We start from the raw sequence: 13,016 nt of genomic DNA on the forward strand, positions 1-13,016 counted from the left end.
AAAGTAGGCTACTGTACAATGGCAGAATGAACATGCATTGCTTTGCTCATGCCTCTCGCCCTGCCCATCCCTGACATACTGCCCTCAGAAGGTTGTTCAGAAAGGAAGGTGGTCCTTGAGCTAAAAAAGTAAATGGATGTTGGATATATTCCAGTAAGGGAGAAGTCCTGTGTACAAGAAGTCCCATTCAACCTTGGGACTGCTGCTGCTCTTCCTAAGCCTGTCAATGGGAAAACAAGCCTTGAAATAGTGTTCTACACTGAATTTCCAGGTCACATGTCTGAGCTGAACCCTCTTAGGATCCAGCCTACATCTCCCACAGCCCTACCTGCATCACACCCCTTTTAGAGAACTTACACTGGTCTCAGCAAAGCCAGCTGTGGCTCGGTCAACTGATCCCTAGCTGAGCCATGTATCTTAAGCTGAGCTGGAGTTGGAAACTTAATGCTGCCCGAGGCCAGCTAAGCCAGGAATCAGCCAGCTGAGCCAAAGATCCAATGCATCATAAGCTGCCCCACCTGGCAGATCTTCTCCATAGGATTGCCCCTTTAGTGTAGAATGCAACCAAGCAGAATTACTATATTGAATGGATGGTGCAATATTTGTTATGATTATTTTCTAAGCATCCCCTGATGTACGTATCTAAAAAACTCCAACCAATAATACTACATCATATACAGAGATCATCAACACTGACACACCAACATCTCAGCTGAATGGTTTTGCAGTGAATTTTATTATGGTTATTTGGTTTGCTTTCGTCCACAACATCTCCTTTTATTATTATTTTTTTAAAACATGTGATTGCCTATAAAATTTGGAGAGTCTTACTCTCAGAATATACTCCTCATTTCAAGGGAAAGGTGAAATGAAAAGTGTGCAACATTCTAAAGCAGCAATCTGCAATTTGCCGGTCCAAAACCTTGGTAAGGTGCCTGGGGATTCAAAGTTGGTGCCGAACTCCATTGAGATTATCCTGGATGGAGAAGACAGACCCGATGGGATGAACAGACTGTGAGATTTCAGTGAACAGACTGTGAGATTTAAGTGGCATTAAGGGAGCAATCTTTTACACACAAGGCATAAAGGAAGCTGCTGTAAATTAAGTTGATGGAAAGTTACACCAGATCCAAATCCTGTTCAAAAAAGTGGGGCTGCTCCTCCTGCTCTGCATAAGTCTGGCAGAAGGAAAACAAGCTTTTAAAAGAGTGTTCTATGCCCAGGTTGCCAGGACTGAGATGAATGGGTTTAGGAACCAGCCTAAGTCCACCCTCTGGTCCTGATTCCATCGTGAAAAAGCCAGATCCCTTTTGGGAAACTTACACTGCCTGCATCAGTCAGCTGAGCAAGTCACACCAGCATATCTTGGGCTGAGCCATGGTTGGAGACATAACACCAGCTGAGCTAAGAACCAGCTGTCTGATCCACAATTCCATTGTATCCTAAGCTGCTCATCCTGGCAGATCTTACCATAGGATTTCCCCCTTATCCATCCATTCCTACCTACTGCAGAAGGATGTTGGGAGACCAGATAAATTGATGATTTCAAAGCACTTTCCAAATTAAAAGTGCCAGATAAGCATCTGATAATAGAAAGAGTGCTTTTTCTCAGCAGATGATATGCTCCAGTGGAAGAGGGTGAAGGGGTGAAGAAAGGTTTGCCTGAATAGCTCTCCTTTGATTCATTGACAGTGTCAAGAAATAATTCTGTTCTCTGTAAGGAAAATTGGTATAATTTGACAATGAGCATTTGGGTCTCCAGAATGTTTAGTTTTCAAGGAGCGAGACAGTCAGTTTTAAAAGCCTCTTTTGACTTAACAAGAAAATTGCATCTTTTTTTATTTCCTGTAACATTGGCAACTCTTGATATACCCCTAACAAGTAAATTACAGCTGAAGCAGGATTAAAATGTTGTGACATTGCAGTTGGAGATCTGAGCCAATGGAGCTTTTGATGGCAGTGTTCTAGAATACTGATATTTCTGCTGTGTCCTTTACGGTGAAAGAAATGTTGCATTTATCTGTCAACATACCACAAATATTTATTTCCGCTGAAACTTACTTGCCGCAATCCAGCTCAGGAGACACATGTATACAAATAGGCTTATGCATGGATTGGGAATAACAGCCATAAATGGGCTGTGTATTCAGAAGGATAGATAGAGTACTGCATCACTTGGAATGGGTTGCAATTCCTGATGTGCAATCAAATCTCCATCCTCATGCTTGTACAACTAGCTATGTGGCTAGATTTGGATCGGGGCCATTAGACATCTAACGATAATCCTCAGGTTTTAATCACACTTGGTCTGATTTTCATTTCTCAAAGCTTCAAATAGGAGAAGCACTTTATAACGTTTATTGATATAAATAGAAATGGACCTGGGAGACAAGTATATTTGTGACGTGTCACTGAGCTTGCATAACATGCCTTATTGCTGGATATGCTACATTAGCTATCTCTGTGTTTGCCTTGATCTTTGACAATGAAGGCATTCCAGAAAGGCTGGAACTTTTAATTAGAGACCTGCACAGCTTTCCTTCTTACTAGTGTAATCATTAAATTGATTTTTCCAGTCCATCATGTAATTGTTCCAGCGAAGGAATCCTGCTTTCCACTCTCGTTCTGCTTCATCAATATTGCCTGTAAAACACGAAATGGGTGGCATTAATCTAAATTTAAATCTCTTTGTACATTAATTGAAAAATAATTCTGATTACCAATGCCATTTCCCTCTAAATACACTACACAGCACTACACCCTCCCCTTTGTCACCTGATTTATTGCAAATTCGAAAGGGCAACATTTTATCTCTAGATCTTGAGATAATCAGTTGAAGTGAATAATTATTCTTACAGATCAATGTAGAGTATCATATGGAATTTCATTTTCAATATTTACACCCCTTTGACATTTTCCAAGCAGTGTATAGTTCATAGTGGATAGGCACCTAGTAACTTGGATCCAGATATTGGCTTCTAATTGGGATGGGGACATTATGGCCTTCCAAATGATGTTGGACTCCATATCCCATAAGCCGCAGAGAGCATGGTCAGTGGTCAGGGATGAAAGGGACTGTAGTCCAGCAATACCTGGAAGGTCACAGTTTCCCCATCTTTGAACAAGGGAGACGGAGTGGATTTCCTTCTGGAAACAAAACAAATAAATACATCACCTATTGCAGAACAGTGTCCGAAATATAGCAACAATGTGTAGCAACAAACAAAACAGAAGTCAAAATGGACCTGAGAAAGGAAAGTCTTATTTGTTCAGTATGTTTGATAATTAAAACAGGTGGAAACAGACAATCAGGTCCATGTATCCAAAGCAGTGACCAGGGGATGAATAACCGCTGTGAGGAGTATAGGGAGAAGAAACTCCATGGTGCACCTGGGGCAGCAAAACCAGAAAACATTCATCTGCCTCAGGTGCAACAAAACATGTCTCTCCCATATCGGTCTCTACAGCCACAGCAGGCACTGTAATTCTCCAACAGTTTGACTTAACCCTCAAAGGCTCACTCCTTCATTGTCTCCTGGGACAGACAGATGCCAACAACAAAGCAGCTGTACAGAGTCACTAAGAATATGCAATAACAAGCACTGAGAAACAGCCCTGTTATCGCAAACAATAGCAAATCAGTTAAAGCACTCACCACACCTCCAAGAATCCTGGGAACTGTAATTTACCCCTCACACAGCACCCTTAACAAACTACAGTTTTCTGGATTATTTTGGAGGGAATGAGCTTTAAATGTATGCTACGTACTCAGCCTTAGTTGTAGGATATGAAATACGAATAGGGTAAGCATCCATAATATTATCCAGTCAAGAATAGCTCTCTGAGCTGCCTAAACAGGTTGATAATTTTCTATTGTTATTGTTCTCTGGTAGCTCTGATGTGGTGTTTTAACCTTAGATCACATGAGAGGTATTGAATTCCAAGTTCATCTTGGTTCTCATGCTCTGTGGAAGTTAAGGACATGTAAATGACCTTCTCCAGTGAGTGAATACAGCTCCAGGCAAAATGGAAACTGTAAGGAGAGACAAACCTCTGATTTTAGATCTGTTTGGAGTATTTCATATTTTATTTCTAAGATGATGAGCCTGTGCTAGACTGCACAAGATATTGTATGGAATCATCTGGATGTATCTTTGATGTTTTTGTTCTGCTTTGAAGAAAGTTCAACAAGTAAAGTTTTGAACAATCTAATGGGTCAGGTTTTTTTTGCATCTAGTCACTTCAAGTTGTGCAATATTGATATCCGCAGCATTTAGGGAGCAATCCTATGCACAAGAATCTGGCATAAAGCAAGCCAATATAGGTTGAGCTGCTATAAAGTTACACCAGATCCAAGAACTTTTCAAGAGTAGGACTGCAGCTACTGCGCCACCTAAGCCTTGCAGAAGGAAAACAAGTCTTTATTTTTTATTTTTTTAATAAAATTTTTATTAGGGTTTTTTACAGAATGGAGTACAAAGACAATACACAACCTTACCTTTATCTCAACAGAGTTTCATAACTTCTTTGGACTTCCTCACATCTCCCACTGCCATTTTCATCATCGTAAATTTTTTCCAAGCAATTTATCATCTAGTTTGCAAATTTTATAACCGCTTATTTAAATATAGTCCTCTGAAAATTTGTTTCTCTTAGTCTCGCTTTACATCCCATTCCAGTCCGATTTTGTGATGGCCAATTATTTATGATCAAACATCCTACTTAACTTTCCACCAAATCGCAATATTTTTGTAAATAAGTCTTAAATTTCCTCCAGTCTTCTTCAACCCTCTCTTCTCCCAGGTCTCGAATTCTGCCAGTCATCTCTGCCAGTTGCATATAGTCCATCAGCTGCATCTGCCATTCTTCCAGCGTGGGTAGATCTTGAGTTTTCCACTTCTTAGCGATAAGTATCCTTGCTGCTGCTGTTGCGTACAAAAAGAATGTTCGATCCTTCTTTGGCACCATCTGGCCGACAATGCCCAAGAGGAAGGCCTCTGGTTTCTTAAGGAAGGTATACTTAAATACCTTTTTCAGCTCATTATATATCATTTCCCAGAAGGCCTTCACCCTGGGACAAGTCCACCAGAGGTGAAAGAATGTTTCTTCCTTTTCCTTACATTTCCAACATTTATTGTCTGGCACATGGCATATTTTGGCAAGTTTAACTGGGGTCATGTACCACCTATATATCATTTTCATTACATTTTCCTTCAGAGCATTACATGCCGTGAAGTTCATCCCCGTGGTCCACAACCTTTCCCAATCCTCAAACATAATATTATGCCCAATATCCTGTGCCCACTTTATCATGGCCGACTTAACCATTTCATCTTGTGTATTCCATTTCAACAGCAAGTTATACATTCTTGAGAGTACTTTAGTCTTAGGTTCTAACAATTCTGTTTCCAACTTCGATTTCTCCACCTGGAATCCTAACTTTTTATCATTTTTAAAAATTTCTTGGATCTGAGCGTAATGTAACCAGTCTCGCACTTTGTCTTTCATTTTTTCCAAACTCTGCAATTTCCAATTATTGCCCTCTTTCTCTATTATTTCCCAATATTTCGGCCATTTGGCCTCCATATTGGGTCTTTTTCGGGCCTTGGCCTCCAGAGGTGATAGCCATCTTGGAGTTTTATTTTCCAATAGGTCTTTGTATTTTGTCCAGACATTAAACACTGCTTTCCTGACAATATGATTCTTAAAGGCCTTATTGATCTTAACTTTATCATACCATAAGTATGCATGCCAACCAAATGCATTGTTAAAACCTTCTAAATCTAAGACATCAGTGTCTTCTAGAAGTAGCCAGTCTTTTAGCCAGCAGAAAGCTGCGGCTTCATAGTACAACCTTAAGTCTGGCAGGGCAAAGCCCCCTCTTTCTTTCGCGTCAGTTAGTATCTTGAACTTAATTCTGGGCTTTTTGCCCTGCCAGACAAATTTAGAAATATCTCTCTGCCACTTCCGGAAACACTCCGTTTTGTCTACAATCTGCAATGTTTGAAACAAAAACAACATCTTTGGCAATACATTCATCTTGATAGCAGCAATTCGGCCTAACAAAGAGAGCTTCAAATTTGTCCAGCTGTCCAAGTCTCTCTTAATTTCAGACCAACATTTATCATAGTTATCCTTAAAGAGACATAAATTTTTTGCTGTTATATTTACCCCTAGGTACTTCACCCTTTTTACCAAATTTAATTCTGTTTCTCTCTGAAACCGTTCCAACTCTGTATCTGTCAAGTTTTTTCCCAACACCTTAGTTTTCTGTTTATTTAGTTTGAAACCCGCCACCCGACCAAAATCCTGAATCAATTGTAACACTCTTTTTGTGCTAGATTCTGGCTCTTGCAATGTCAAGACAAGGTCATCTGCAAAAGCTTTAAGTTTATATTGTTTCGCTCCGATCGGAAAACAAGTCTTTAAAGCAGTGTCCTATGCCAGCTTGCCAGGTCATGTCACTGAGCAGAATGGGCTCAGGATCCAGCCTAAGGCTCCCTCAGTCCCAGAACCACACCCCTTTGGGGAACTAATACCTGCCTGAATGAGCAAGTTATGCCAGAGGACCTTCAGCTCATCTGGGGTTGGGGACATAATGCCATTTGAGCTCAGATGGGAATCAGTCAGTTGAGTTGGAGATCTACTGCAGTCTATGCTGTTCATCTCAGCAGATCTTGTTTTAGGATTGACCCCATTGAGTTAGACCACATTTCATCTTATGTCCCCATTACTGGAGATTATTTTACTGGCCTATTATGTAACACAGAAGACACAGAAGCATATCTTACTGATATTGGTTATTTCACAGAACATTTGGTTACATGCAGCACAGTTGCTCGTCACTATCATCCCCCAAACAGATGGTGTCTTCAGTTATGATTTCCGTGAGTAATGTCAGATGATCACAAGGAACATTTCGTCAGATTCACAATATACCCACATCTTGCTTGAAACTGGTCCAGGTTCACACATAACACACACACAGGATGCTTGTTTTTGAATGTCTCCCACATCCTACATACGATGGGATGTCATGATGCAAGAGATGATAAAATCTCTCAGATGTCAAATGGAAAACAATGTGTCAGATGAAGATGGCTATGTTCTTTCCCCACTAGGAAGCCTTACGCATAACAGCTATTTGAAAAAACCAACCAACCAAAGCCAGCTTATTTGTTAGCTTTCGCTGTCAGAGATACAGACAATCCCAAACACAATATAAAGATATGACATGCGCCACTTGGCTGAGTATAAGTACACAAGAGAATTCAAGCATACCAAAGAGAAATAAGATGAAGATGTTGCAGCAGCTCGTTCACACTTTGTATAAAGATCTGGGCCCAGGTATAGGTACCTCCCAAACAGATATGCAATACTGAGCACTGCCTCTACTTATGAACGTCCTAACTGGCCTCTCATGGCTAATGTCTAGTAACAGATCCATATCCCACAAATTTGTGTAATTCTTTTTTAAAAAACCCAAAACGAAACCTAAACTTGTGGCCATTGACACTGTTAACTTCTTACAGCTAACTCACTTTTGTAGGCCCAGAGAACTCTTGGAATTGTAGCTCTGTGCAGAGAATAGGTAAAGGGACCCCTGACTATTCAGTCCAGTCACGGACGACTCTGGGGTTGTGGCGCTCATCTCACTTTACTGGCCAAGGGAGCCGGCGTTTGTCTGCAGACATCTTCCAGGTCATGTGGCCAGAATGACAAAGCTGCTTCTGGCGAACCAGAGCAGCGCACGGAAATGCCATTTACCTTCCCGCTGGAGTGGTACCTATTTATCTACTTGCACTTTGACGTGCTTTCAAACTGCTAGGTTGGCAGGATCAGGGACCGAGCAACGGGAGCTCACCCCATCATGGGGATTCGAACTGCCGACCTTCTGATCGGCAAGTCCTAGGCTCTGTGGTTTAACCCACAGCACCACCCACATCCCTTATGTGCAGAGAATAGGGGTCTCCAAATTACTCTCCACACTCTTAACAAACTAGAGTTCTCAGGACTATTTGGGGGAGGCCATGGCTGGTTAAAGTGGTATTATAGTGCTTCAAATATACAGTGTAGATGGGGCCTTAGCTTCAACCCCTTACAACTGAAGACAGTTCATAACTCTATCATTACCCATTACTACAACTTCTGTTTGTGCAATGGAATCTTCTGGGGCAGATCTGTGGAACTGCAGGAGTGAGGAGGCGAGAGGGACAGGAATTTCCATTGTGTGAACAGAAGGTGTTCTGTGAGCATAATGGCTTCGTTGGATGCAATGACACCCTGTTCTTTATTCTAAAGGTTTTTACACCTACCATTGGTGGGTGGATCTTGGATTTCTAGTAGGAAAAAAACCCTGAAGTAGTCCTGATAAGCCAGAAGTCTGTTCAGCCCATTTTAGAAGGCTCATCATTGCTGCTTCTAAGATTGTACTTTACTACAAAATAAAGTCTGCAACCAATTCAAGTTTTGGCTTAATTACTGAAAAAGAAATGATAGATTCCACCCATCCCTGGCTTCAACCTTAAGCACCCTTACTAAGATGAAAGTCCTGCTGATCTTGGTAGGGTTTGATTCCAAGGGACTATCACACTTCCATATTTTGCTTTTGAAATGAATTGAATCTGTGTAGGAATGCAGCTGTTCTTTCACCTTTTCATTTCAACGGGCTCATGCAGCAGATGTTCTCAGCAGACTGTGCTCATGCAACGGACAACAAATCTTATGTGAACGAAGCTGAAGAGAGCATGTGAAACTTGCACAAAACTATATATTACACAAATTGATTGTGTGGGGGGACGAGTGTTAGTTAAGTGAAAGAGGTTGTCTTTTCTGAAGGACCTCTGGATTTAATTTTACACAGATAGTTCTCGCTCATAAAAGCCTTGAAATTGAAATTGAAATTAAAATTTAGTAGCAGCAAAGTGACCTTGCATTAACCAATTTACTGTACATACATACATTTGCCACCAAAATTACCTGTCATCTCCAGGAGTTTGGGAAAAAATATATTCCAGAATCGGCACTGCTGGGCACGTAATTTTGTACGAATCTTTGAAGCGTCTGTGCTTAATGTTAAGTATTTTTGTTCAGCGGTGGTGAAGACTGGCCATCTTGTCCCATTAATCTGAGTCCCATTGGGTGTTCTAAAGGATTAAAGAGAAGCATTAGATCTCTCATGGGAAATTACCTGTGCACATCAGTAGTTTAAAATTATACTGCTGAAAAGTTATTTTATTTCAAAGATTGGTAGGGTTGCATGGAATTACCCCAGTACTTTTGAAACTAGATAGGAATAAATATCAACATCCCCAAACTTTAAATGAGAATTTTGGGGGAAAAAAGTTTAATTAAGAATAGAGAAATATGCATACAGTAATAAAATCACTGTTCATCAGTTCCATGGATGAGCCCAAGAGGTCAGTGAGAAAATGCAATCTCATGGATAACATTAAGGACAATAAATTCACTAGCCTGGATTGCCCAAAGTTCTTAATAAGAATGCTAATGCCTTATTCAAATATGCAAGAATACTATATTGATTTTTTTTAAGGTAGACATTTTGCAAAGATATGCGCCTATATGGGTGAAATGAATGAAAATTGTATCCTGATTAAAGTATGCCGGAGAAAGAATGAGTTTCCTAATGGGAAAAAAGGCATCTTTCCACTGTTAAAAATAATTAATGTAAGACAGTGTGCAGAAGTGCTGTCATATATTGGAATTGATTATCTTAGACATGATGCAGTAATGTAGGGGTGGGTGATGTTGGGACTTGCAGGATCATTGCATCTGGGGGGGGGGCACAGGTTCCCTCTTCCTGTTCCTAACTAAAGAAAGGAAAGTTCCTAGCTAAAGAAATCCTTCCATCCACAGGTATGCACATTAAAGGATCGCTCAGCACTAGAGTGACAATATAAGAGCAAAAGGTGAATCTATACAGGGCATGTAGAATCACAGCCCTGCATTATGCATGCTCTGCAGACCAGGAATAGAAAAACAATGAAGCATCCAGATGTTGCAGGACTGCATCTGCCATCATCCTTGACCATTGGCCATGCTGATTACAGCTGATGGAGGGGGCTGACCAACAGTATCTAAAGGCAAAGGTAAAGGGACCCTTGACCATTAGGTCCAGTTGTGACTGACTCTGGGGTTGCGGCGCTCATCTCGCCTTATTGGCCAAGGGAGCCGGCGTACAGCTTCCGGGTCATGTGGCCAGCATGACTAAGCCACTTCTGGCGAACCAGAGCAGCGCACGGAAACACTGTTTACCTTCCCGCCGGAGCGGTACCTATTTATCCTATTACTTGCACTTTGACGTGCTTTTGAACTGCTAGGTTGGCAGGAGCAGGGACCGAGCAACGGGAGCTCATCGCGTCGCGGGGATTCGAACCGCCGACCTTCTGATCGGAAAGTCCTAGGCTCTGTGGCCAAATTCTCCACCTCTGCTCTAGACTGTTTGTACCAGCCTTCTTCAACCTGCTGTCTTCCACATGCTGTTGTCTTACAACTCCTGCCATCTTTTATTATTTTCCAAGCTGGCTGAAGCTTGATGGGTGTGTCCAAAACAAATGGAGGACACCATGTTGGGGAAGGCTGGGCTGTATAGTGCTGATGTATGTGCAAAAGAGACACATATAGGTTCCATACATGTGTTGAAACAGTCAAGTGAACAGGCACAAGTGGGAACAGGAATTACTGGTGTGATCCTGTTGCATGTTTGCTCTATGTAGCTCAGTTGTAGAACACACATATTGCATGCTGTTGGCCTCAGGTTCCGTCTGCAGCTAAAATGAGATCAGGTAGAAGTAGGGATGGGATGCTGTGATCATTTGGCTTTCTCAGTTTCTCATTTCCCCAAACTGAAGTTCAGTTCTCCACATTTCCACAACAGTGAACTTCTCCAAACATGTTTGTATGCAATTTTCCCTAAAGTACATATTTTTGCAAAAGAATTTCCTCCAATACAATGTATCTTTGTATACTACTTTCACCAGTGTATGCATTTCTATGTATCCTTTACCCTAGGACTGTAGGTGGATTTTGGTACACATTACTAGGCTGGAGAACTGCACGGCAAAATTCTGAGAACTGTGAATTTTGAAGGATAATTGCGTTTCAGTTTGCATATTATTTCAGAAAGTGCAACTTAGATAGTTTTGCCTTTAGATGAATTACATTACCCCCTCATCCAGGGAAAGGTCCCTACCCAATATCTTGGAGAGTTGCTCCCAGTGGTTGGCTAGAGGGACCAATAGCCCGATCTGTTTGTTTGTTATTTCGTTATTACGAGAAGCGAAGTTACAGGGAGCCAGGCAGAGGGCCTTCTCGGTAGTGGCACACACTCTCTGGAATGCCCTCCCCCCAGATGTCAAAGAGAACAACAACTACCAGACTTTTAGAAGACATCCGAAGGCAGCCCTGTTTAGGGAAGCTTTTAATGTTTGATGGATTACTGTATTTTAATATTTTGTTGGAAGCCACCCAGAGTGGCTGGGGAAACCCAGCCAGATGGGTGGGGTACAAATAAATTCTCCACCACTCTCCACCCTCATCGTTCAGCCTGGACACTGAGATCCAGCACTGAGGGCCTTCTGGTGGTTCCCTCATTGTGAGAAGTGAGGTTACAGGGAACCAGACAGAGGGTCTTCTCGGTAGTGGCACCTGCCCTGTGGAATGCCCTCCCTTCAGATATGAAGGAAATAAGCAGCTATCTTATCTTTAAAAGATATCTGAAGGCAGCCCTGTTTAGGGAAGTTTTTAATATTTAATGCTGTATTGTTTTTAACACCTTTTGGAAGCCGCCCAGAGTGGCTTGGGAAACTCAGCCAGATGGGCGGGGTATAAGTAATAAATTATTATTATTATTATTATTATTATTATTATTATTATTATTATTATTATTATTCCTTTCCACCTTTTCTGCAAGGAGCTCTTGGTGACTTACACACTACTCCCCCTCTCCATAGATTAGGCTGAAAGATGGCCCAAAGTCATCTGGTAAGCTTTATGGCTGAGTGGGGATTTGAACCCCTGTCTCCCAGACCCTAGTCTAGCACTCTAACCACCACATCTACTCTCTCTATGGGGCAGCTTCCCATCCCATCACCAATTAAGCAGCTCGGTATCAGCATGAATCAATAGGAAGAAGGAGCAGAGTTTTCTTTTGTTGACTTCTATTCATGTTTATCAGCCATCTCTCTAGAGAGGGCTCTGTCCAAGCTTGTGCACAGCAAAGAAATTGCAAAGCAAATTCTCCAAAGCAAGGGGAAAGCTACAAAAGCTTCTCTTAAAAGAGGTTTACAAAATGCCGTGAATGATTATTTAAACAACACTCAGAGAGGAAGAAGGCAATAAAAGAATTGAAAAGTGCAAGGGCTGAGAAGAGTAATTGGGTCTCCTTTCCCATGGTCTCCAGCCAGGAAAACCAGCGAGGGAAAGCTAACTCTTTCTGAAGACAGTGGGAGTTTCAGCAGTGTTTACCACTGCTGAAGTAGAGGTCAAGAGTGGCCATTTTAGGAAAGAGTGCTGGACTGCAAATGTTTACTTCAGGGTGTGCTTTAGAAAAAAAATCTCCTAAGTGGCATGGTTGTTAATGTATGCTACGGTTAGCAGCTGGAGGGCCTCGAGGAAAGAGAATTGGGTTTAAGGTTCATGTTCATCTAAGGAAAAATCACTTTTGCAGGAGGCTGTTGGAAACAGATCGCTCGATTTGTACACGGACCGGGTAGTCATATTGCTGTTTTAAAACAACAAAGGATGCTACAGCTAAATGTGTTAAACAGGTAAACAACCCGCCAAAGCAAAAATGAAAAGAACACCAGCTGTTCTTGCTACAGGCCACTGGCTGGATGCCTGAAATATCTCAACTCTGTGAAGTGACTACCCAGATGTAGCAATGGGAAGCAACTTCCCTTGCTCCTCCAGCTGTGGCAATCAGTGAAGCTGGTGAATGTCAGGCTGTAGAGGGAAGCAGGCTCAAGAATACGTATGTGCATATTTTGCCCACTCTA

The 13,016-nt window shown here is 41.7% G+C and overlaps 1 protein-coding gene across 1 annotated transcript in view; it reads right to left on the bottom strand.

Annotated features, from left to right (window-relative positions):
* Nucleotides 1–717: 717 nt before the first annotated feature.
* Nucleotides 718–13,016, bottom strand: part of BCHE (butyrylcholinesterase) — a 51,641-nt gene continuing 39,342 nt past the window's right edge. The window contains exons 3-4 of the mRNA XM_083739591.1: nt 8,980–9,146; nt 718–2,643 (exon numbers count right to left, since the gene is read on the bottom strand). Coding sequence (XP_083595717.1) covers nt 2,519–2,643; nt 8,980–9,146 — 292 coding nt within the window. The 3' untranslated portion in view covers nt 718–2,518. The remainder of the gene's footprint in view (nt 2,644–8,979; nt 9,147–13,016) is intronic.

This window comes from Podarcis gaigeae (assembly GCF_964106915.1).
Source record: "Podarcis gaigeae genome assembly, chromosome: 5".
NCBI lineage: Eukaryota > Metazoa > Chordata > Lepidosauria > Squamata > Lacertidae > Podarcis > Podarcis gaigeae.